The sequence below is a fragment of the Mixophyes fleayi genome, chromosome 1, assembly GCF_038048845.1.
Source record: "Mixophyes fleayi isolate aMixFle1 chromosome 1, aMixFle1.hap1, whole genome shotgun sequence".
Lineage (NCBI taxonomy): Eukaryota > Metazoa > Chordata > Amphibia > Anura > Limnodynastidae > Mixophyes > Mixophyes fleayi.
In genome coordinates, this window is record NC_134402.1 from 37,929,067 (window position 1) to 37,955,298 (window position 26,232).

General features: G+C 40.9%; 1 protein-coding gene across 2 annotated transcripts in view; it reads right to left on the bottom strand.

Moving 5' to 3' along the window:
- The window catches only part of TBC1D14 (TBC1 domain family member 14), a 68,176-nt gene extending 42,401 nt beyond the window's left edge, over positions 1 to 25,775 (bottom strand). The window contains exons 1-3 of one of the 2 annotated variants that reach the window (XM_075194459.1): positions 25,676 to 25,775; positions 24,663 to 24,801; positions 17,723 to 18,437 (exon numbers count right to left, since the gene is read on the bottom strand). In XM_075194459.1, coding sequence (XP_075050560.1) covers positions 17,723 to 18,437; positions 24,663 to 24,708 — 761 coding nt within the window. In that variant the 5' untranslated portion in view covers positions 24,709 to 24,801; positions 25,676 to 25,775. Of the gene's footprint in view, positions 1 to 3,830; positions 4,192 to 17,722; positions 18,438 to 24,662; positions 24,802 to 25,675 lie in introns of those variants that run through there. The other variant, XM_075194464.1, reaches the window with a different exon arrangement.
- Between the last annotated feature and the right edge of the window lie 457 nt (positions 25,776 to 26,232).

Sequence of the window (26,232 nt, forward strand, 5' to 3'; positions counted from 1 at the left end):
GAATAATGTATTTTACCTTCATGACTTATCTGAAAGTTTCAAAGTTCAGGTTTAGTGGTTCTATAAAGCTAGGGGGTAATTATGTTACATGGGTGACCTGGCTTTCTGCTACAAAAGTAAGAAAGTCTGACCAGTGGCAAATGCAAGACGACCTGCAAAAGTAACACTGAAAGCAAATTTAGAGAAACGAGGGAGGATGGTATCAAAAGCTATAGGATTATGAAGACTATTAAATTATATCTACTAATTAACTTTTCTAAGAATATTATCACCACTTCTCATCCACATTAAGCATTTAATTTGACATTTTTCTTTATTTCCAAGAAATAAAACTACAAAATCTGTGCCAACAGAGGTGTCCGTCACGTGGCACAGGTATTTCCAGGAGAGTTTCCTCCACGTGGCACCAGGCCTCAAGCCAGCGAAAAGAAATGCAAATAGTATTACTGGTTACCAATGAAGCCCCAGGAACTTACCCAAGTGTAACAATGAGTGGATAAACGCTCACATCCAGCACAAAAGTAAAGTGTGTGCGACAAACAAACCGTGTGTATGGAAACACTAAACACTTCACTGCTATTGTTTCTGTACACAAAGGCTGCAGACGCTAAAATTACACAGGGTATAGTCAAGTTATAAGCGGAGATTCATTTTATTTTATTTTCCTATCTATGCTCTGTAAAACATCGATGCATATATCAGTCTGCAAACAAAACCTTGTATCTAGATATTTGCATTTACTACCTGGAATGAGCTGGTCTATATTACAGGTTAGGAACAAATAGTCTGAATAACAACCATAGCACCTATGCCCCAGTGGCCAAGCTAAAGTCTGGAAATTGAAGGAGGACTCGTTTCCATTTACAGAGAAATTAATTTAAAATAAAGCACCTGAGATATGAGGTTTACCCGGCAAGATTTTGGAGAAAGTGTGTTTTGCAAGTGGGGTGGGGGCAGGTTCTAGCAGTGGTCCATTAAATTTGCATTGGGAAGAACCAGAATTTACAATGTTAAAATTATGAATATTTTCAATGTCTAACTAATGCCAAAAATGTCAGCTTGGTAAGAGGCCCCGAATCTACACGGCGCCTAAATCCATCGCTTGTACAACGGCATAAATGGTCCAATAGGGCAGGAGCCAGGGTTCATGAAGACTAGTAATCTAGAAGGACTTCGAGGAGGCAAGATCATGGGCGACAATGTGGATAACATACCCGGTAAGAGAAAAGGAATCAGTGACAAATGGACAAAGCATTGTAGGATGAGTGACTAAAGCATTAAGATGACCATTTATGACATTGCAAAATACAGGGGGGGGGGAAGAGTGTGAAAGGAACTAGAGACTAAAGGTTATACATAATACACGGCAAGAATATATTTTACATGGTTTTCTACAAGATCTAACATGCAGTGTAGAGACGGAGAACGGGGGTATGAGGAGGTGTTGGTATTTCAGAATCATATATTACCTGTTATTTACATCGCATTTATCAGAAGTGTGCTCACACCACAAGCAGTTGACGGTCTTTACAGGACTGGTAATCACCGTTTGGTTCTGTACTATGTAACCAACACATTTAAAAACAACTTAAAGCGCAGCGGTCGCCTACACACTGCCAACCAGTGAGCGGCCCCACACTTCCTGACCATGCCACCCATCAATTCACTAGCTACCAAGGCAATCACATAGGTAACAGGCACATCGTCTGCCTACATGCCAGTCACCTATTGAACGGATGGGCTGCATTGTCATGGTTATTTCATCAGCCTCTAAACTGGATAGATATATATATATATACCCCCGCAGGGGCAAACGCAGGATTTGCGATGGGGTTTCCCCACCACGCCACCAGTGGGCATGACCGGCATACATGGGGGCGTGGCTATATTAGACAGTGCTTGGCTGCTCTCCAACTCTTCCTATCCCTATAATATACATGGGCAATGCTGCGTGCACTACTGTTAGGTGCACTCAGCTCTCCCTTTTCAAGCAGAGCCGTATGAAACGGGGGCAGGGTCCAGCCACCTCAATTATACAGTGTCCCAGGCTTGGAGGGGGGTTTCCAGGCACTAGGAATCCCCCCCCCCTCGGTTTGCCTATGCCCTGCAAGTAGCCAACAGTCACGTTACAGAATCAGCAGGACGACAGCTCGTCAGTGAAGCCATGGAACTAAGGTTTATTACCACCAGCCTACTAACCGCAGTGCACAGGCCAAGTTCCACAGCAGAGATCAACTTTGTGAACTTTTTACTGCAGACAGTAAAAATGAAGTTTGCCCCTTTGGTAACAAACATAGAAATAATTAAATAATTTATGTAACCAAGCTGATTAATGATTTATTACTAGGGCAAAAGCAAAAGGTTAATGAGTGCAAAGGCAGTAAATAAAGATTGACAAAAAGGGAGAGAGATATAGGTTTTCCTGCACTTGAAAACTAGTGTCCTCTGAAAATTCCCCAGGCACTGCTGAGTTCAGAGCCTTTAAATAAACCCTGCAACCAATAAGTATATCAATGTATGAAAATGTTTTTGCAGCATTTATACTGGCCTTGTGGGAACAGTCATGTTTAGAAGAGATATAGCTCATTACAGCCAAAACTCTACATCAGAACTTCACCTATGGCTCACGGGTATCTAGGAGTATGTTTCCTAGTCATTTACAGTGGATCATCCTGTGTACTTACCACTATTACTTCATATTCAAAAAAACAAGTTAGTATAATTCCCAATTTCCTATTCCTTTTGTTTATTAATATAATACTTGACAGAAAATTCGCTAAAAAGAAAAACCTTATTAAATAATAAATGAGGCACCAATCACAACACCGATACACAGACAATTTTGTTTGTGTCCTAAAAAGTTTAAAATTCCCTGATCTACATAGACAGCAAAACTATAAACCATCTTAATTGGAGAAGCATACAACACACAAAGTCAACTATAAATATCGAACACGAATTATAGAGCATTTTACACGGATTATGAATGATATTAAGCAATGTTTTATATGGGTGAAACACAAGTTAACCATTCTCCCCACCCGCTTTAAATGCCTTGACCGGGAGTAAACTTTGGCATAAGTTCTACGTTTCCGCAAAAGCTTATAACTTCACCATAATGGATTGTGCAAGCTCTGATCAATTATCAGTGCATGTAAAGGGACCAAAAAAAGCCAGAAGAACACATTGATGACACTTCTAATGCGTGTTACTTTGTAAGTAATACATAATACACTGGTGTCAGGGACAATGTGCATTGTACAATAGCATAACCAATATCTCAGCAGCAGAATAAGGATTTACCAGACATTAAAAAGGAAAGATTAGATGTCCCCCTTTTGAACATCAATGTCTCATCGTCTTACATTTCACCAGTCAAAATATCCAACGTTAAAATATCTGTCTATATCCTGCGTGTAAAAACACCAAGAGGAGGATACAAACAGGAAGTTTTGCAATTCAAATTGGATCTGTAACACACAAATGATCAAAGTTTCACATTATCACACAATCTACTGTAAAGTAAACATATATAAAGCAGCAAAAAAACATTCCTGTAAGCCTTACCAGGCCAAGTATAAGCAAAACGTCAAACAAAACAAAGACTCGGAACGGACAAGTGTCAAACACTTTTACTCATTAAACATTATTAAGAGTCTTCATGCCCACTGAGCAGCAAACTTTATACTATCAAGACAATAAGATTAAAGGGGAAAATAAAAAAAACAATTCAAAATCAACTGGACAATACAACCAAAACCAAACTAATAAATGTAGTTGTGTAAAATGTAGAAGTTGTCCTTAACTTTTCTGCACTGTTGAATACACACCTGTCCACTAAGAAGAGCAATGGGGGTGCAGCCATGATAGAACAGATTCCAGCAGTCTTGGGGAGCCTAGAAGGACCTCAGCTCACGACTCAACAGGCTCATCTTTTAGCAGGATAATAATCCACAGCAGAGGGTTTAGTGGTGAAATGTTAAACCCATCTTCCTCAGCTGCCAGGAAGCTCCGAGCAGGGGAGAGGGAGAGAGACTGCTGAGCTTTACAATCCTGCTGGCTGCTGCGTCAACAGGGAAGGGCACAAACAAGAGTAATCACAGGGCTGTACTGCAGGGACACTTTACACACCCACAGATACCTGGTACGTAAACCACTCACTCAGGTTACATTCTGCTCACTAGGAGGATTTATAGATCACAGAGGTACAAGCCAGGATTAGATGTGGGCTACCTGTACAACTAGTGATTGATAGAAGTTGCAGTTAAACAAAAAGTGGATAAAAGTTTATATAAAACCCAAACAAATAAAAAATAAAATAAAAAAATAGTTATAAAATTCAACACAAAATGCCAACTTATTCTGCGATCCCGATTTTGCCAGATCCACAAAAAGCAAAAGAATGATAGGCTAGACAGTGGGCTGTTATGAATGAATAGTGTCTCTGTACAGCTCTGCATACTATGTAGGTGCCATATAAAAAGGATATGCGGGTGTCAAAGGACCATTATCCTAACAATAATCATAAACTGGCTAGTCTAGTCCCTACATTTGTCAGCTGAAGGGGGTGTGGCATGTAGGGAAATGGGTGTGGCCTCCTCTCCAAATGGGCGTCACTTTGGTGGATGTGGGTGTGGTTTGGACAGATCAGCCAGGACATAGTTTGACATTAATCTCTGATCCGGAATGCTGTCAGGTATGCAGTAACTAGGTCTAAACTTTTCCGCATTGATGGAAAATAAGAGCAGTTCTGACAGCCCCAGACTGGTGGAAAGGAGACAGAAAAGAAGTGATAGAGCATTACAGGTGATGTACACTATAAAGGTACATATGAACCAGTGATGTGTTAGTCTCCAGCACTGCATGACAGGTTCACTTTTACTCCCGAGACATTCTCACAGACTTAGAGTAATACGTATAGATGTTAAAGTTATTTTTAGTCACTTTAAATTAAAAGGTCAGGACTATAGTATGTAAGCAAGGTTGCATATCTGTACATTTAAAATGTCCAGATAATGGCGTCTGAGAGGGCACCAGTTGTTCTATAATACTATGGTATTTGTGCATATTCTGTTACTAACCTGATGAGCACACACTGTTTTTTTTCCCACCTTAGTCTTTGCAGAGAGACCACGTGGTGCAGAATAGAGTTTCGGTAATGTAAAACAAGTACGGGTATTTCATCATCATCAATATATATATATATTATATATTATATATATATATATATATATATATATATATTTCTGGCAACTCATCTGCAACAGTGGAGATGCCTAGATTAGTGATGGCTAACCTGTGACACTCCAGGTGTTGTGAAACTACAAGCCCCAGCATGCTTTGCCAGTTATCTACTGGCAAAGCATGCTGGGGCTTGTAGTTTTACAACACCTGGAGTGTCACAGGTTAGCCATCACTGGCCTAGATAAAGTAAATAACGAAATGAGCATGTGAAGAGCCCTTATCACAGAGTCTCTCATGTGAGCCACACCGACAAGTGTTAATACTCATCTATAGCGTCTCAGCGAGCCTAACCTGGCACTTAAAGTTTGTAATATTAGGCACATGTCTGTGTTGTAAGTATAGGATTCTACACTGGAACAAATTTTTTCAGCTGTATTTCATACTGCAATTAATATTTCTTGTTTTTACTCAAGATATTGTACCCGTTATATAATTAAATAAGTACAGATTGTATTCTCATTAATTACATCCACATGGCGTATATGTTGTATATAACATTTATAAATGAAGACCTATGTAATTTATTATTATTAAATGGCACTGTTCCTTTAAATGGAGCAGAGTTTTGCCTGACATAAGAGGGATGGGGATTTGTCTGACAAAACACAAAGTTCTGTTTCTGTCCATATGGGGTCTAATAAAAGGTTTTGCAATGCCAAGTGCTTCTCTACATCAAGTTTTCGCTATACACACACACACACACAATACATAGATACCTAGTTATCTATATCTCTCTAAATACAATTCTATTTCCGCCACACAAACAGAAACAAGGATGACAACTCTCAGCGATTGTAAAGCAGTGACGAACTCTGACAAACATGCAAAGCAGCCATGAGACATCCGACTTCCACAGAAATCTTCAGTCATCAATTTGCTGTCTGAAACCATAAATTATATCTACTGCAATCTGATTTTTTGGATTCAGCTGTAAAATTAAATTGTCAACTGTCCTAAAACTTCAAGGAAATAAGACCAAAATTGACCAACTTTTGGACTGTGGGCCAGAATCAGCCCAACGAGACACTTTATGCGCTGTCCATGTAAATACCATGAGGTGTGTGTAGCTCCCCGTGTGCCTATAGACTGTAAATAACGAGACATGCATACATATCAGTTCCCAACAGCAAACTGTTTCAGTAAGTACATGTGAATGGGTCAGGAATCTTACATCTCTGTGTGAATGATAACCATCATCTCTCCATAGGGAGGGCAGCATTAAAGTTGCACAACAGTCATTTCAGATTAAACCTGCCCGAAATTGCAGCGGGTATAGGCCCAAATCACTGTCTCCTCGTTCAAACGTCAGCCAGAACGACTGGTAAATCTAGTCCGATGATCAGAACTTTCCACGTATATGGTCATCACCAGACAGTACTAACCGGGCCTAGTATACCCTAACACCGAGACCAGATTATTTTATATGCATGTGGCCAAATCGGATACAGAACCAGTTACTTGGTCTGAGCACTTAAAAAGGTATATACACTGTACGTTTGTGATGCACATGTGTCAATAATCTCAAATTATGAGACCAGATGAAGAATCAATGACTTGGCTTTGGGCACAGGCTGACTGCCACATGACATACACTCAGAACGTTCATGTGCTTACAGACATAGACCGTGCCATAAAGAATTACCACAAAGAGGCCCATTCAGAATTAGGAGCAAATTTGGACCTTGACAAACCATGTTGTGAAGCCAGGGATTCTAATCCCATTTTCTTTTTTTTTTTTTTTTTTTTACTTCCAGAGAAAATACAGCCAGCTTTTGCAAAGAGCACACAAATACTAAGCAGCATTAGTTAGCACTGACTGTAGTGCAGCGCTCCCTCTAATCAGTCCACACATGGTATATTTGCCCCTCTGCAGCGCAAAATAGTTTTGACAAGGGGCAAAATTGCACCTTCTAGCTGCATTTATTCCGAACTCTAAATGAGCGCAAAAGTATTAACACAATCCCATTCAGTAGCACTAGTTATTAGGATAGATAATCCACTTTAACAGTCCATACAAAGCAGTTTGCCAGGCAATGTTTGCAAACATTCTAAGGGGCATATTCAATTAGCTTTTGGATTCGCGGTAACACGCGTTGCCGCGAAAAGTGCGCGTTCTTGCGGGTATTACGGTACCGCATTAACGCGGATTTTCGTTCGCAACCCTATGGGCTGCGAACGAAAATACCTGAATCAGCAGACTGATCGGGACTTCAGTCGTTCATTAAATCGTTACTGATAACAAATCGGTCTAAAGTGTTTGTAGTGTGTACCCAGCTTAACACAATATCTTTGGAGGTGCCAAATTAAGAAGTTATTGCTTGATAAAAAAAAGCAAAATAAAGTAAAAATTTACTACTTTACATGATCACCAGAGGCAGGGAGTCCAAGGCTCTCTGGACGTTGTGGAACAACAATGCCAACAAGCCCTTTAACCCACTGCTGGACTTCTAGTGTCGCAGCAGCTGGTGGGCCACATGTTTGCTACCTCTGATGATATCTATCATCAGCTATTTATATAGCGCCACTGATTCTGCAGCGCTGTACATAGAACTCACTCACATCAGTCCCTGCCCCATTGGAGCTTACAGTCTAAATTCCCTAACACACACACACAGACAGAGACTAAGGGCAATTTTGATAGCAGCCAATTAACCTACTAATATTGCAGCCTTGCTGGTCAACGCTTCCCTATGGCTGATCATTTATTATACCTATGGCGAAAAATGAAACCTCTGAGGTTAACGAAGCAACGCATTCAATGTCCGATACACATGTAGGTGGCTAAACTGTATGAGAACTCTGTGGCCTGTTAATCCATTGAGAACATAACCACACACAGGCCTCGTAGTTGTGTTCTAATACCAACACGCTTGATGGTTGAGCGAACAATTTCAATTGGATGGTTATCAGGCACCATTTATTTTCGGGCTAGGCACGTTTCAATAAACACCAATAACCAGCTGCTGTGTGGCCAGCATACGAGAGGGGGTTGCATAATACTGCCCTACAGAATACAAACAGTTAAGATGACAAGTGTACCCCTCACCTCTATTTACACAGACCTGGAGGTGTAACTGTGGGACCAGAATGACAGCTCAGAGTGAAAGGTGTGGAGTTCAATAGGTCATCCATTGTTCTCAGAGTCAGATTATCAATAAATTCACCAGGAGACCTAATCTGGACTGATCCTGCTGCTCAAAACAGGTGGAGGTATAGGACCACAGACTAGAAATACATGGAGTACCGTGTGGTCACGCAATGGGATGTTTATAAACATCCCTCAATGACGGTGGTAGGACGAGCAATGGAGCCAAAAAGACCATGTTATTCTGTTCCTGGCTCAATGACCTATATATAAAATAACATTCACATTTGAATATGAAGTTCTGTGGTTCGGGAACGTGCACAGTAACCAGGTTCTGTATGATCAAATAAATTAGCTGCACTTCCATGGGGGATCGGACCGTGGTAATCACCACCAGGCCTTTTAGAAAAACAAATTCAAGACGGAAAGCTCTGTAAACTAAGATCATTGATCATCAAGAGCTGTAAACAATTGACACCATTGCAATTAGAACATTTGTTATTTTGGAATGTTCAGCACTTGGAGACTAACAGGATTCTAGAGCCTCATCTCCTTCTACAGGTGTCTACTAGAGCTTCCTAGCCGATGCCTCATATCAGAACCACAACTAAGTAAATTAACATAATTATATCAGATGCAATGAATAATACATAATACCTGTATCAATTACTACAATTTACAGGGCATGCAGTGTACATAATAAGACTACACACCCTTAATGACATTGCAGGTGTGTGATGTAAAGCCTGAAATCACGATAAATCAAGTCATTTTCCAACTATAACAACAACAATTTCCCATAGCCGGGCTATAGGGTGGGGTAGAAAGATGAAAGCCAGTTCTCACAAATAAAACAAAAGGGCAACATTTTGAAAAAAAAAAACAAAAAAAACATTCCATCACCCAAACCATGTGTGTAAATGTCTTCTGATCGGATAAACCTTTTGGACTTGGAACGGCACAGTCATCCATCCCACTGATAACTTATGGAATCATGTAAAGAGAGTCGTGCACAGGGGATCCACTCACAATCTGATGGGCTTAGAGTGGGATAGAACTGTAAGACCAGGTGGTAAATGTATCAAGGTGCGATTTTGCAAATCCAGCAATTTTCTTGGGAGAGTTGAAACTCGCTGATGTATGAAGCTGAGATTTCATGTAAAATCGCCAGAGTTGTGTTTCTGTCAAAATCTCTATTTCCAAAATCGATAGAGATCAAAGTCCCGACTGTTTGCCACTCTAGCTATACAAGTCTCAAATGTATGAAGCTGCGATTAAGCAAATTCTCCTGAGTTTGCTGTAAAAATCGCCAGATACAACTCACTGCTTCCTAGCTACGTGATTAGTAAGCACATCACTGTTACACTGTTCTGTCTATAGAGCCGGAGGTCCAGCAGCTGTCAAAAGTTTAACAGATAAAAGTTTAAAAAAAAAAAAAAAAAAAAACCACGGGGTCCCCCCGCCAGACCACTATTAACCCTAGTGCTGCCAGCTTAGTGCTGGTTACGTGAAAATCGGGGAAAAAAATTGTGTGGGGTCCCCCGATTTTCACTTAACCAGCATTAAATTAACCAGCACTAGACAAACCAGCCTGGCGTGGGTGGCACTATAGCAGGGGGACACGCGACAGAGCCCCCCTGCCATAATGATAAACCAACACCAGGCTGTTCAGCGCTGGTCTGCATTCCCTAGGGAGTGGGGTCTGCCGAAATAAGACGAGCGGGGCTTCCCGCTAGGAATAACCAGCCTAGTGCTGAAAGCACTAGGGCTCTTCCTACCCCGTGGGCTGTGGGTAGTAACACCAAAAATAATGAAAAATAACAAAGCAGATGCCATTTTGTTTTGGGCTACCCTAAACAGTCTGGGCATGCTGATGCTTGTAACTACATGCACCAGCATACCCATGGCAAAATCAGGGGGCCCCACGCAAATCCATACCCCCCCCCCGATTTTCCTGTAACCAGCAGTAGTCTGGCAGCACTAGGGTTGACCCCACGCTTTTTTTTTTTCTTCGTCAGAGATGACCAGCGATTTTTAAGATCAGAGTAAAAAAAAATAATAAATAAATAAATCGCAATTTAATACATCTGGAGACTTGGGGACTAAAATCGCGGGTTATCACCCGCAATTTGCTACAATTTTAGAACACTGAAAAAAAATAAAAACTATCGGACCTTGATACATTTACCCCCTGGTGTGTGCAGCTGATTGAGACTTATTAAGACTCACTGCTATAACAAAAGCAAAAGGTGCTTCCAGAAAATATTAGTATAGGAGTATGCACACTTATGCAACTGGGTATTGTAGGTTTTTCTTTTGGGGGGGGGGGGGGGGGGGGGTTTCCCTGACAATTGTTTCTTTTTCCACTTGAATTTTGTTGCAAAGTCACATTAAAAATGTGGAAAAAATTGATTTTATTTATCTTGATTTCAGGCGTTACTTTGAAAACCACCTGCAATTTCAAGTATAGTGTGTAGTGTAGACACTGCATAACCGCCAATTTTAATATAACAACATACACTGGTATATACTATAATTAACATTCTAAAGATACATCAGTCAAAACAGTAATTGAATCCTGTAGATAAAGTATTTACAGGTTGTATACTTAAGAGATCCAGTCTGTCTATAGGGATCATTTCAATACACAAATGTAAGATATTTGGGGTCAGCAGTCTACACTTCATGTAAATACTGGAAACCATTTTCCTCATGGACATACACAGGGCATTAATATTTATTGTACACATAACACTGAATAAAAAGGGAACTTTCAGTACGGTCGCCAGTATATCTGAATGGAACAAGACTAAATATTTGGTTTCAAATATCGCGGCTCCTCTGCAATATTCACCACTTTACCAGATAGATATACAGCTAAAGAAAATATATCAAATCTAAGAGGAGTCTAATTAATGTTCACTTAACAGACATCCCGTATCTTAACACCAATCCCTGCTGCTGTCAGGAACTAGCTATGTTAGCGCACTCTAGTGGCCACTGAAGAGTATGACCTTAACATTAGTCAACATTATTTTTATTTAAAAGGCTATTTTCTAAGCAGAGGACAGTCCAAACTGGTAATCATGAGAACGCAGCCTAGCAATTCATTCAGCCCACAAATGGCTACCTCTACTGTATGCAGGCGACAGGTGCGCCTAAGGTGGAGAGGTCACTGACGGCTGCTTATTTTTAGTGCTCAATACCTGGATAAAGAAAATGTTCTGCCACCGTCAACCTTATCAAACAAGATATTTAGTGTAATCCCCCAAAAAAATTGCCAGCTGGGGGGCATAAAGAAGCAGCCGGGTGGGGCGGCACTTGTAATACTTTGCAATAATAATGACAAATGTTGGAGGTTATTGCCCACACCTGCCAGGACTGGTCAGACTGGTGGTCAGTGGTCTAACACACACTGCTGGCTGTAGTGCTCATATAGCGCCTGTTCTAATCGGAGAAACAATGGTTTATTCTATTATAATAGGACTCTATCGGGGTCCAAGAGCTGGGTGGCAAATAAAAACAGCCAGATGGAGCACCCAAGAAATAGGTGCTGAGGGGGGACAGTGGTATTACTTATTTAACCAAGTTCCATTACAGATATTGGGGGGGGGGGTGTTGATATTTTGAAGGTTAATACTCTTTAGAAACTTTCACCTTAATGTTGACCAAACTTTTATAAAAAATTGTGACTACACAATATTACAATCTCTCACTAGACGGGCCGAATAATTGGATCACATTCCGAATATGGCTAAAAACCTTCCTCACTATTTCTAGGTCAGCCAACCCCACGTGCACCTTTGTGGGTAATCAGCCAACCTGATTATCTGTCTGGCAGGATCAATTGTGATCTTATTTTCATACGCTACAAAAGGACCACACACTGTGCAATGGCCACTCCATTTGCTAAAAATTACCCAAATCTGCATGTGTGTGTGTGTGGGCAGCAGAATTAGTCACCTGCTATGAATACTTTTGTAGGCGATGCATCATTCCTATGGAACACCAAGGTAAGATCATTACTATGGATGCCAAAAGCACATGGTAGTTAAACCCCGGCACCAAAGATTTATCGCCTATGAAGGATATCTGTAAAATACAGTGCTCAGGCTGGACAACCTCTATCTTGTCATTTCACAGATTCCTCCAATAAGAAAGGGGGTGGGGGATACTACTTGATTAAAAACTATTGCAGCAATGTCAATGATTCCGAGTGAATGGACAGGCTGCATTCTGATGAATAAATAGTTCCGTCCATAAAATCATGGCTTCCACTGAGCATACGGGACAGGTAGACAAATTGCATAACGTTTAAGCCGCTATGTAAAGAGAGACTAATAATAGACTACAGAAAGTCACTTGCTACACAGGTAAAAGGGACTTTCCTGCTGACGCATTTCACAACACAATGCTTTGACATACTACATAAAGAAAGGTCTGGAAGTGCCGTAGTAGTCCAGGTGTGGCTGGGAGCGATCAGACTGTAAGCTGGAATTAGAAAGTCTCTGATACTAGATCCACATATCACACCTCTCCACAGCAGCGCTGCAACCAATAGCTCATTAAATAGTCTGTCCCCATCTACGGTTGTATGGAAGTGCTGGGACAGGTAGACATCATATGGTATAGGAAAGGAATGAGGACACACGCCGTAACAAGATAGCAGCCCACCTAATGAATTGTTTATGCGTTTTACCATCGAGCTACAATGCACCCCACCGGGAGCCAGGATTAGTGTGACAGATCAGGTTTTTACCTTATTTATAATTTACAGGTTTGCTGCACTGAGAGCAAAACCAACCAGGTGTGGGATAGCTGCAGGAAACAGCGAACTGGAAATGGATTACGGGGCCTCAGATGACAACGTCATCTGTCAACAGAACGGCAGACAGACCCTGCAACGTTTTCAAGAGCTACGACAGCAGCAAGAAGTAGGGTTTGAAAAGATCACACTCGCCACAACATTTTGCGTTTCTCATAGGCGCGGTATTGTTAGTGCAAAGTTGCCCAAGTTAACAGCAACTTGTCAGTTTTGGTTGGAACTGTCCTTTAATATCAGACAGCGTGGACTTTTAAGATAAAAAGCCTATATTCTAGAGCGGGAATGTCCAACTGGAAGACCATCCACAGCAAGTAGATAAGAGCAAACTGCACTTTCAGAGAGTTTAAATGAAAAATCACTCTGCTGCATGAATCCAACATTTTTGTTGGCTAAAAGTCCATCAATTTCATTGGATGTAGCTGTGGGGCTTTATTCTATTGGCTATGCACACAAGAGCATTGCATTGTCCCTGCCCTTGAGGAGCTTCTAGTGCAGAGAGACCACTAACCACCACTGAAAAGTAATACAATAAAAATGTATATAAGGGGAACGAAGGGTAATGTTTGGGGGGTGAAGGGAGACTAGAAAATATTGAGAAATTTTATTACATGAATTGTATTTGTAACAAACAAAGCAACAGGCAATGTAATGGAATAAAGTACCCCCCCTTGATAAAAACTAATCCTAACATTTCATAAAGAGTAGTTAGTTTATAAGGAAAGCATCTTGTATTGTAACCATCTACTCTCGTACTATTCATTTATGTGGTCTCCCTCTGGTTATGGAGCCCTGCCCAGTGATCCTCCTGTTCTGTATGCTGGATGTTCTATCTATGCTGGTTATACTCTATGCAGGACCATCCTGGGTGATTCTTTACAGTTTAATTTTATGAACATGCAGAGCACTGAACATGTGGTTTTTCATGCTATTAAAGAATGCTGCGTACTTTATATTTGGCACCCCACTATGTGTGTCCACGTAAATATAGCCATTTATACTGATGTTGGACAGCACTGTCCTATAATAAGCATGTAAGAAAGACCCTTGTACATTGATGGATGACTAAAAACACAAAAAAACAAATATATTTAACCCACTTTATCCCTAAGTCTCAATATACCCACTCCGCCTAGCTGTACTGGACTCAGGGTTCACTAAAACTACTCTCCTGTCTCCTACCTTGATCTGGCTGCCACGATATAAAACAGCCCCCTCACTTTAGGGCTTTAGCCCTAAACAAGACAGTATCTAAATGTACCTCTGACACACACACACACAGTCTCTGAACCAAACCTCAACCATGGGACACCAAGGGGAGCCACTACCACAAAAGTTTTCCATCACTGCCCAGTGCCAACGGATTAAGTATTTTGCCAACACGGATTTCTGTCACTATAAATTCATCCTTTTGTTTATGGTATGATGACACATCATCACTACTGGGTAATTTACCACAAAAACGTACGAGAAGGTTATGTGGGAGGTCGGACACAGCGCTAGACTAACGTGAACAGCCTGTAGCAAACGTCTGCATGCCATGGTGGGGGAGGGGGGGAATTCGATTCAGTGTGAGGTGCCACAATTCATGAGGTTCTTCAATCTCAAAAAGGTCTCTGCGAGAATAAAAGGGACAAAGTTATGACAAAACAGCCACAGCTGATCCCTTTGTCCTCTGTAAAATTGGACTATTTCAGTGTTTGCTACTTATTGAAGCTCTTTTACAGCTTTGCAAAAACTCCTCGGTCACTGGGGGCTCACCTTCTTGAGTAAGGGAAGGAGGAGTTCCACAATATAAAGCTATTAAATATATAAATATAAAATATAATATTAAATATAGTAAAGTCACAAATATCAGGAAGGAAAGGAAAAAACAAAATCTAGACAATAACGTTAAAAAAATATTTCGCTTAAAAAGATCTTTGTGAGTGGGAAGTTCACCGGCGGCATCGATGCAAACTCTGACTATGTCAAACACAGGATAAGAGGACAGCTGGACATCTATGGGAAGCACAACTTTTTTTTAGTTTCGGGTTAGAGTGCTCTTGAATGGTGCTCAGCACATTAACATATGCAATATATATGAGAGATATAATTTTAAGCCTGTGCAGCAGACAAGCAATGAGCGGAGGAGTTTGGGAGGGAAGAAGGGGATAATGTTCAATTCCAAAACTTGGTAACATTTTTAAAGAAGCTAAGAAAGTGAGTGTGTGTGTGTGTGTGTGTGTGTGTGTATACACATGCCTCCTGATGAAGTCACCTGCATCGAAACATGTAGAGGGAGTAGATGCTTAATTACAAGTGGGAGAGCTGCGCTGTTCTGCACGGGATGTTTTAGAAGGAAAAGTAAGCTCAATTGTAATCTGATGTACTGGCACGATTTTACGTTTTATGAATTAATCTCTTACATCTCATAACACACTATGGAAGCGCCCCCTTTGTGTTTGAGATTTTAGAAATCTGTTTGTCCCGTGGAGATTGGGTCTTGAAAGGGGAAGAGGCGCAGATTACGATCTGCTGGTGCATTTTGAAGGTGCGGACACACAGGAGCACCTTCGATTTCCATTTATTCTACAGACACTTGTCTTAATTGGACATTTTGTGTGGTAGTGTGCACTGATAGATAGATAATCTCTTAACATTGGTCAAAAAAAGGGAAAGTAGTTTAAGTGGGCAGCACAGTGGCTCAGTGGTTAGCACTTTTGCTGCACAGAACTGGGGTCATGAGTTTGATTCCCGACCATGGCCTTATCTGTGTGGAGTATGTATGTTCTCTCCGTGTTTGCGTGGGTTTCCTCCGAGTGCTCCGGTTTCCTCCCACACTCCAAAACCATACTGGTAGGTTAATTGGCTGATTTCATATTGATGCTAGTCTGTATGTGTATTACAGAATTTAGACTGTAAGCTCCAATCGGGCAGGGACTGATGTGAGAGAGTTCTCTGTACAGCGCTGCAGAATCAGTGGGTGCTATATAAATAAATGGTGGTGATGAAATGGTGATGAAGTGTTTCTTTAAAGGTTCCTGAATGTGAAGTACATTGTCGCACGGTTATGCCTATTTGTGAGAACTTGTGGTTTCCTTCGTAGAGACGGTGTGACTCGGTATTGTGTTGACTACCGTTTACCGGCAGCTTTAATAAAGTGTTTTAGTGAAAGGATTATGTGTAAGCAATCATTTATTCCAAGGCGGTAACTACCGCTTCCATGTTTCATTAACTATTACTGCGCTAGGCTAGGTTCTCAGACCCCTCTCCCCATAGCATTGTGGGATTTCCTAAAAGCCAGATGGTGAGCACAACCTTGGAGGTCTACAAAGCTGCCTTAGAAGAAGTAATAATAATTACATATATGAAAAGTATATCGATTGTTTAAAATGTAAAAATACAAAAGTAAAGTTTAAGTTCCGTTCACACCTTTGCGCTTTTTCGTTATTTGTTCTCTGAACCGATTACAAAAAAAAAAAAAGTTTACTATACAACAGCAATGTTCTGGGTAGCAAGTGTGAGCACGCTGCCGTTTTCATATAATTCATATCAGTACATATTTTTATCCACTCACTGAAGTCAGGAAAAGAAAAAAAAAAAAAGATAAACAGCCGAGTACGTTCAGCAATCCAAATATATAGTGAGCACTAACTGACCCCTCTGTAACTTCCTTCCTGTAATCATATTGGCACATTTATTACGAAGAGAATAGTGTAAGAACAACAGGGAATCATTCAAGTCCAAATCTCAATAATAACCGCCTTGCTATCATTTTTGGGTAATGACGAGTAAATATACATAACGGTAGTATATTAAATCCCCAGGCTTCAATCTCCGACAGTGGGTGTAAGCGCAAACACAACACAAAGTCCAAAATCCAGCTAACGTCAATACCAAACAGCTGCCAATGTATTATCTGAGAGGATACACGTTATATCACTGCAGGGCCTAAAATTTTGGACAGAGACGTTAGAACAAGGAACATGAAAAGCAATTCCACATTTTTTTTTAGAAATTTGTAAAACAATCTCCATCACCCTTACCTAAATTAGGGCGAGGGAGGGTTCTTCCATTGAGGCCTATGATGAAGTTGAGTCTCCACGAAATAAATTTACAAACATTTAAAAAAAATAATCTGCTTCCTTTGTGTATTAAATCAGACACCAGTCTATTTGTACTGCCCTCAGGTAAGACACCAAGGGCTAGATTTACTAAAATGCGTGTTTGAAAAAGTGGAGATGTTGCCTATAGCAACCAATCAGATTCTAACTTTCATTTATTTAGTGCATTCTACAAATGACAGCTAGAATCTGATTGGTTGCTATAGGCAACATCTACAAAATTCTTTCAAAACTGCAGTTTAGTAAATATACCCCCAAGATGCTTGGTGAATAAAACAGTGTTGTATTCAAGGGCACAAATAAAACTGCCTGTTTATAAGAATACGCAGCTGAAAAACAGAGACCGGGGAAACCAGAAACAAAACAATGCATTCAGCAAGAGTTGCAGAAGTGCATGTACAAACCAATAAAAATAAAAAAATGTTACGTTACGTTAGTACATAAATAATAATTAAATAACAATACCTGTTTAAGAAGTCACTAAGTGGTCCCAATATTTTTATTTTACTTTCTGACCCCGCCTCCTGCGCATAGCTCTTGGAACCGGCATCAGCGCCGTCTTTCATGGAGCTCAAAGTAACATCTGAAAAATGTGTTTCATCGTTCTCCAGATTGACAATCGCACTGGAGTTGCTTGTAACCAAGAAGTCCACAATGTCCTCGTTGCTCACCGATAACGTGGTGGAAAAATCGGTGCTGATGCTGGACACACTACAGTCAGAGATGTCGTCGCTCCTGTTGAGAGATGTCGGGCTGTAGAGTTTTGCCGTGTCATAGCCGGACCTGGGGAAGGTGGAGGACTTCCAGATGACGTGTTCGGTCTCCGTGCTCCTCAGAGAGGGCGTACCGCCACTGGGGATGCTCTTAGAACTCTGAAAGATCCTCTCATCTCCAGCGCTGCCGTTTATACCGTTCGTTTTTACGCTGCAATGGACGGGTTCTGGGTTGGCAATCTCCAGAGTAGGGATACCAGAGTCCACGGACGTCACACTTTTGCTCTCGCCGACTGAAGCAAAATGACCGCGCCTGAAGTCTGGTAGAGCACAAGACTGCGAACCCTTCCGGTTCCATTTGCCGAGATTGTCGATATCGCCGTCGACACTGATGTCATGGACCTCGATAAACCCAATGTTCTTGACGTTTGCTGGCAACTCGTTATTCATGTTAGACCAATCGGTAGCTGAAGACACAAACAAAACAAAAATATAGATGAATAAAGTGGAATATTTACGAGCGTGTATCTCAACACAGGTAAAAGAAACCATCTGTGTCCAATTAATCTACTCACGCAGGTGACTATTTGGAAACCAGCTACATTCGTTGGACCAATGTAATCTTACCTCTGGGCCTGAACACCTAGAAACTAGATCTATCTAAGTTGGTCAACAAAGTGTGTGGGTCACAAGTTCAATTCCCGACCATGGCCTTATCTGTGTGGAGTTTGTATGTTCTCTCCATGTTTGCGTGGGATTCCTCCGGGTGATCCGGTTTTCTCCCACACTCCAAAAACATACTGGTAGGTTAATTGGCTGCTATCAAAATTGACGTGTGTATGTTAGGGAATTTAGACTGTAAGCTCCAATGGGGCAGGGACTGATGTGAGCGAGTTCTCTGCACAGCGCTGCGGAAATTAGTGGCTCTATATAAATAAATGGCGATGATGAAAGTTGGACAGAGATTACGTCTGTCGGTCACACATGGAGAGATTCACACACAGATAAACCAAAACATGGCTAACATACCAAGTAACTATGGGCCTCATTTAGAGAGCAAAGCAAAAAAGGTGCAGATTTGGTCCTGGGAAAACTACGTTGCAATGTAACGAGTACAAATTGTCTTTATTGTTATATGCATGTAGGGAAAACATTGACTACATTTGCATATAGCACACAAATGCTGGACAGCTTTATTTTTACACTGCAATTTAGAGTTGCGCCAAGATTCCCCCCCACCTCCCAGCTCTAAATCTGTCTGCACATTTTATAATGCCTCCCTCTGCAGTGCATCATGGTTTCATAAAAGGTATTCCACCCCCCCACCCCCCTTTCCTCCAAACTGTAAACAAGGCCCAATATGACCAATTTGGTTTGGCTCTTAAATGATACAGTAAAAAAAATAAAAATAAAAAATTGTACCAATATAAAGTTACTGTTGATAATAACCAATAAGCATTAAAATATTATTTCTGATCTAATGCACTTTTGAAAATTCATTTAAAGTCAAAGTCATTTGTGAAATAAATAATAATAATAATAATAATAATAATAATAATAATAATAATAATAATAATACTAGCGGCTGGTACCCGTCTCTGAAAAGGATATAAAATCTTATTAGCTCTGTGTAGGTTTTACAATAAAAGTACATTTACTTTCATCAAGATATTTGCCTAGGTGATTTCGTACCCACTGGTACATGAGGCTGCCTTTCAGCAAACCCACTACCAAGTAAAGAGTTAATAATGTAACCTGGAATCCATACAAGCCTATACCCACATAGAACCTCAGACCAACCATTAAACTCAGTGGTGGACGGGTGATAATTTGGGGTGGTTTCTGCAGCCACAGGACATGGATATCTCACAATCATTGGTCCACCATAAACTCTGCTTTATTCCAGAGCGTACTAGAGGAAAACATGAGGCTGTCTGTCCGTCAACGGAAGCTTGCCCGATAAATGGATCATACGGCGAAACAAGAAATCTAAACACACTAGCAAAACCACAGCTGAATGGCTGAAAAAACATAACATAAAAAAAAAACAAAAAAAACAAAAAACAAACCAAACAAACTAAAAACAAAACACAAAACAAGGTTTTGGAATGGGCAAGTTAAAGTTCAGACCTGAACCCCAAAGAGATACTGTGGTGGACCTTATGAGAGCTGTGCATAAATGCTCAAGATATCAATGCACTCAAGCAGTTGTACGAGGAGTGAACAAAATTCCTCAAAATAGAATGTAAGAGACAGACTCACACAGATCAACTACTTCAAGCTACTGCTGCCAAAGCTACTTAATCACTGTGGGGTCATGTCATCATGTAGGATGATTTTTGCTAAATAAATGATGAAGTAAAATAGGTCATGTGCTATTTATGACATGAGATTACATATATACAATTTTAGGACTCGGGGATGACTAGATGATTGTTAATGAATGCTCGATATGTAAACAGAATTAAAAGAGGTTGTGCTTTCTGTTTCACATGACTGTGGCTCCAACATGTTCACACTTGCAGATCACCGCAGGGTTTTTTTTACAATTAACACAGATCAGCCAGGTGTTGGCCACAGTTCCCATTACAACAGCCGGAGCAACTCGTTTGTGTTTCTTTATGAACTCACATGATCACAAGTGAACACCGCGTTACAAAAAAGGAATACTAACCATGATAAAAGGGAGGCATTATTCTGCAAACAGACCTCTGTACTTTGCTTGCATAACTGAATAGATCTGCCCATTAGTAGAGTATATAATAGTACATTAATATTTGTGCAGAAATGTCTGCATACCCCCCCCTATTATTCAGACATGTCCAGCCCATGTCAAACTGCCCGACATCAATACAACGTGCAGAAACACACAATGTATTACTGTGCACAACCTAAGATTTAACTTATTTCAAGCACCCTTGTAAAGCAACAGAGCCATTAACTCGTTTGCTGTTTTCCTTTAGTATTTAAGCTGGCCATAGACGTATAGATCATGATGGCATATAGCAAATTAGTTTGATATGGAAACACGCCTGAACAGTCAGAAACAGTGATGTACGATTAAAAAACCCATTAGAAGCGGTCAGGCAGGATGGGATATCTGGTTGGCCAATGACACAACTCAGACGTATCGGTCAGAAGATGTTGGCGATGTCAGGTACGGTCTGACAAATAACCAACATGCGTGTCGGATTTGCCTATAACGTTGGGACTAAGGCTCACAATCAGATGTACGGTTACCTGCACAGACCAGAAACCACGTGTACAAAGACAAATGCTCCATCACTAGTCTATCTTAAAACACCTTTAGTACTATCTGAAATGCTGGTTTAAAAACATTTCACTAGTCTCAATCTTCATCTTTCCCATTCTTCAACTAACAGATAAATTAACCAAATACATTCCCTCTCACCAGTTCGCAGAGTCCCCCAATCCCTCGACGACCTATAATATAAATACTTATTACTTAAATATATCTTGCTAAATTTACAAACGGCATTTTCTCTGCGTAAAACTATTTCCACACAGATTGTGATTCACTGAAGTATGTGACTTTTGACAGGTTGGTCGATCCGAGTCTGCCTATATCCTGTTTGTTTTTCCAATTTCCACATCTCCTCAAAGAAGAAGGTTGTGTTTTCTCTTCTCCCCCACACCCGGTCTGACAGAACAGAAGCAAATTTGGATGTATCATTCTGTCCAGTTATATGTTTTGGTAAATCATCCTCTCAAACTTTAAAAGCAGAATACATTATAATCATGTACCCTAATGGCCAGGTTACACGGGCGATTTTGTAGTTGCGGAATTCTACAAGCTTAACAATCATAACAGATTGATCGTTATAGCTCGTTCCCCCATGTGCTCTGCTACACAGGGGCAAAGATCTCCTGCCATGTCACAATTTAATCTCCTCCGTAGAGTTTAATGCGATGAGTGAGATGGAAGGGGGAGGGGGGGGGGGGGGTCAATGTAGCCCAGGCCTAGTATCTATCAGCCCTTAGAGGCTTAATGTGCAGCATTTAACTCTGACCCCTTCTATACAGAGCATGGAAGATTCCAATGCAGGCAGCGCAGGGAACACGAATTCTCCTTTATAACAGGATGCCTATTCAAAGACATAACACACGAGAACCGACGAGGAGAATACATCTTAATAAACGGTCAGTTTACACACAGATTAATGTGCCACTTACATTGCCTAAAGATCAGTTGACCCTATGCTACCTGCCATGCAGTCATTATTGCATTTGAATATTTATTTTTCCAGCTACAACAGTATACAGCATGTTTACATGTTAAAACAATAAAGATAAGTCACTACTGCAATGCATTTAAATGGGAAGAAAACTACCTCCAGGCTGCTGCCTAAGGGCTGGCCAAGCCAACGCCGTAAACTCTTTGACATGTTCCTCAAACCATTCATGAACAATTTTTGCAGTGCGGCAGAGCGCCTCATCCTGCTGAAAGGAAATTCCTTTACCATGAAGGGGAGTACTTGGTCTGCAACAATGTTTAGGTAGGTGGTACGTGCCAATGTAACATCCACATGAATGCCAGGACCTAATGTATCCCAGTAGAACATTGCCCAGAGCATCACACTGCCTCCTCCAGCTTGCTGCCTTCCCATAATGCATCTTGGTGCCATCTCTACCCTTTGGAGATGCTCCGACCCAGACATAACAGTTTGGCCCTTGTCAAAGTCGCTCAGATCCTTATGCTTGCCCCTTTATCCTGCTTCCAACAATCAACATCCCGAAATGACTGTTCACACACCAATATATCCCACCCAATGACAGGTGCCCTTGTAACAAGATAACCAATGTTATTCACTTGACTTGTCAGCGGGTTTTAATGCTGTGGCTGATTGGTGTATAAATCTACACACCTTGCACTTCTCCGAAGCCACACCTTATTAACTGAATGTTTTAGACACATTTGCTGCTCACCTTTACTAAACAATGTCCTTGTCACAGTGACAGCTTCCGTCCCTAAGCCACACCCATTTGTGTTGAGACACATAGAAATAAAAAGTCCTGTTTACTTTCTTAACTCCAGTCCTCATGCACCCCCAACAGCTCATGTTTTCAGGATTTCTCCAATCATACACAGGACACTTGGCTGGATCTGTGATTATCCTCGTTTCCACAGAAATTCTCAAAACTGGAGCTGTTGTAGTGGTGTGAGGACTGGAGTTACCGTAAGGAACACCGCTTTATAGGTGTGGTGTGCTACTGTGTGCAATATCATCCCATTATCATAAATGCCCCATAAAGGCAGACAACCTGTGTCTTTATAGCTTAGAGCAAAATGAGGGTTGTAGTTGAACGAAAGCAATAAAACATAGCTCCCTTGAGCTTGATCCTTTACCACACATACCAAAATGACCCATTTCATTTGGTACATAACACTCAGCCTCCATTTTGCAGTGTCCTGGGCTGAATTAAAGTGGGCCTGTCACCTACACACAGTGGGGACATGCATTTTAGGAGCTGAACCAGCATGTAGATAATTAATGTGCTAAGAACCAGTGACATCACTGAGGCATTGCCTGGCTAATATTCTGAGGCACAGTTCACAATGAGGTACAACATCCTAGTGACTTGATAAACTACAAAATATCTCACAGATGTGAGAGATTGATCCAATAAAAAGGTTTTGGTGGAGTCCTCCTTTAAATGCTATTTTTTTTTAAAAAAAACAAAACAAAACACCAGACAGTTAGGGGCCACGTTATTCCTAGAATAACGCGGCTTGCGCACTATTATCGTTACTACAGTAAAAGTTTGCAGCATTACTGTTACTGCTGTTATTTTAATGTTGATTTTTGCTTGCAGCCCTCAGGGCCGCGGGCAAAGATCCAGGTGAAAATTACTGTATTAACGGTAAAACAATTAGCAACGCGTTATTCACACACTAACATTGCCAAATTGAATCAGCCACAGATATAGTTTCATGGACTTAGCAAAGAGTACACTTAGGACTTGTGCCCTGAACTACTTTGTCAGTTTTTCTTTCCTTTAAATTTATAGATATGTTTTCTAATACATATTTCTCTTTTTTTCTTAACAACATCACATTATTCCAATAGCCTGAGATTTGAGTATTTGGAAGAAATACAAAACAGGCGATTATGCAGTGTGCTTTTTTAAGACACAACTGATTTGAAAAGTAAAAAAAGCAGAATTATTTTATTTTATTACAGTCCCATACATATTTACTGCAGCTCCTAGCCACCAAACATTGCCACTGAGTACAAGCCTTTTACCATATAATTGTAATGCACAAAAAAAACTTTTTATTATTAATTAGTAATGAAGAAGAGCCATTATAAACAAACAAACCATGTGTCACAAACCACACTCTGAAGGTGTAGGTCTGTAACTTTAGGGCAGGACTAAACTTGGCAGCAGGAATTATTTTGCAATGTGACGAATGCCAAAGATGAAAACAAAAGCATCTTAAAGAGGGGGGGGGGAAGAAAGAAAGAGTCCAGTGACCTTGCAAAACTAACAGGATGCAGCTCTTGACAGCTGGCAAAGCAAGAGACACTCACGTGTTGTCACGCATGATACATACTTTTAAGAATACGCGGCAAGTGGATTTATTTTCACTCCACACACATTCTAGAACCTGGCAAAGTTATCCCGTTGTGCCCCGCAGGTGAACTGGAAATGCAATAAGCTGGCATTACCTTGGTAATGGTGACCTCCATTCCTCTCCAGCTCATGTTGTGACATCGCCAGCCAAACTTGCAAAATTTAAAGGAAGTGGCACCGTGCTCCAGACATGTCATGCTAGGCCATTTTTTTTTTCCAGAAGTTGATAAAATCCTTAAAAAACAAAAATAATTTATAAACAGAATTAAATAAGAGTTCTTACTGCTCAGAAACAAAGCAATTAAATCACTTAAAGTTAACCAGTCCATCATAATTTAGTTAATATTGAACACTTTAATAATACAACTATGTATGCCTTCACTGCTGCCCTTTAAGGTGTACCCACTCACCTAAGCAATATTCAGCCTATCAATTCACTAGTAACATCACTTAGCTAGACCATTTACCATGCATTGCTGATTCAGTAGGATGTATTGTCATGATAATTAGTCCAGCCCAGAAAATGGCTGCTTCCACTTTGTATAGGTAACAGGTGTGTTTTAATTATGCACTCATCACAAATGACAATGTTTTGCAGACAAATATCCCCTCCTCCAACATATATTGTTGATCTATTTTGCAGTATAGGCCAAACTATTTAAAAATTTGCTGCAATTAATATTCAGGGGGGAAGAAAGCAAAGCAAAAGTGCCATCAGTATCTGTATCCAGCTGGTTAATAAAACATAGATGCATATATCTGATTAAACCTGTGTAACAAAACAACATCATCAATGTTCACATTGCTTATAAGTTATATATAGCCACACTGAATGCCTACATTGTAACTTGAATAAAAAACAACAAACAACAATAGACATTAAAATAATAAAAAGTTGCACATAGCTGCCCTGACTTGTGAACTTGCAGCCCCCCTACCTCCCAGTGTACTGAAGCCCTCCCAGCTCACTCTGTAGAGACAACTGCACACACTTCCTGCCTCTCTCCTGAACACATTAATAGCTGCAGTCTCTCACAGAGCGCTGTGAACTCTGCAGACCCCCCTCTCCCAGGCTGCAGACCCCCTCTGTGCAGCTGAGCACACAGACCTCTGGCTGGGGGGGCTCGGGGCGGTCTCTGCTGGGGACACTCTGCCCGGCGCTGCAGGTGCTGGTCTGGTTCCTGGAAGGGAGGTCCTTGCTCGGCCTGTCTAACCCTCCTCCTCCAGAGCTGTCCCTCCTTCCCTGTGCAGTCTACCTATGTCCCTGTGCAGACTGTCTCCTCCTCCTCCTCAGATTCCTCCTCTGTCTCATGCAGTCTCTTACATGGAGGTCTCCTGTAATGCCCGTCTGTGGGGACTTGTTATATAATGTGCAGACACAGGGCTGCCATGTGTGCTGGGGTCATGGGAGCTATTGTTCTGCAGGGTTCAGTATCGTCAGTCAGTATTGTCTAATGACAGTTTTATAGCAGATTCTTGGGAGCAATTTTACTGACACGTTTAGTTATTCAAATATTCCTCCAAGAGGAAATGAATTGGACAACATGAGAAAGCCCACTAAGCACGTGTGTCAGGCATTAGTATGACACCTCTATATGCAGCAGGGGTATGTCCGGGACAGGGCACTAGTATAATACAAGGAGTTTGACTGTCTTTTATTAAATG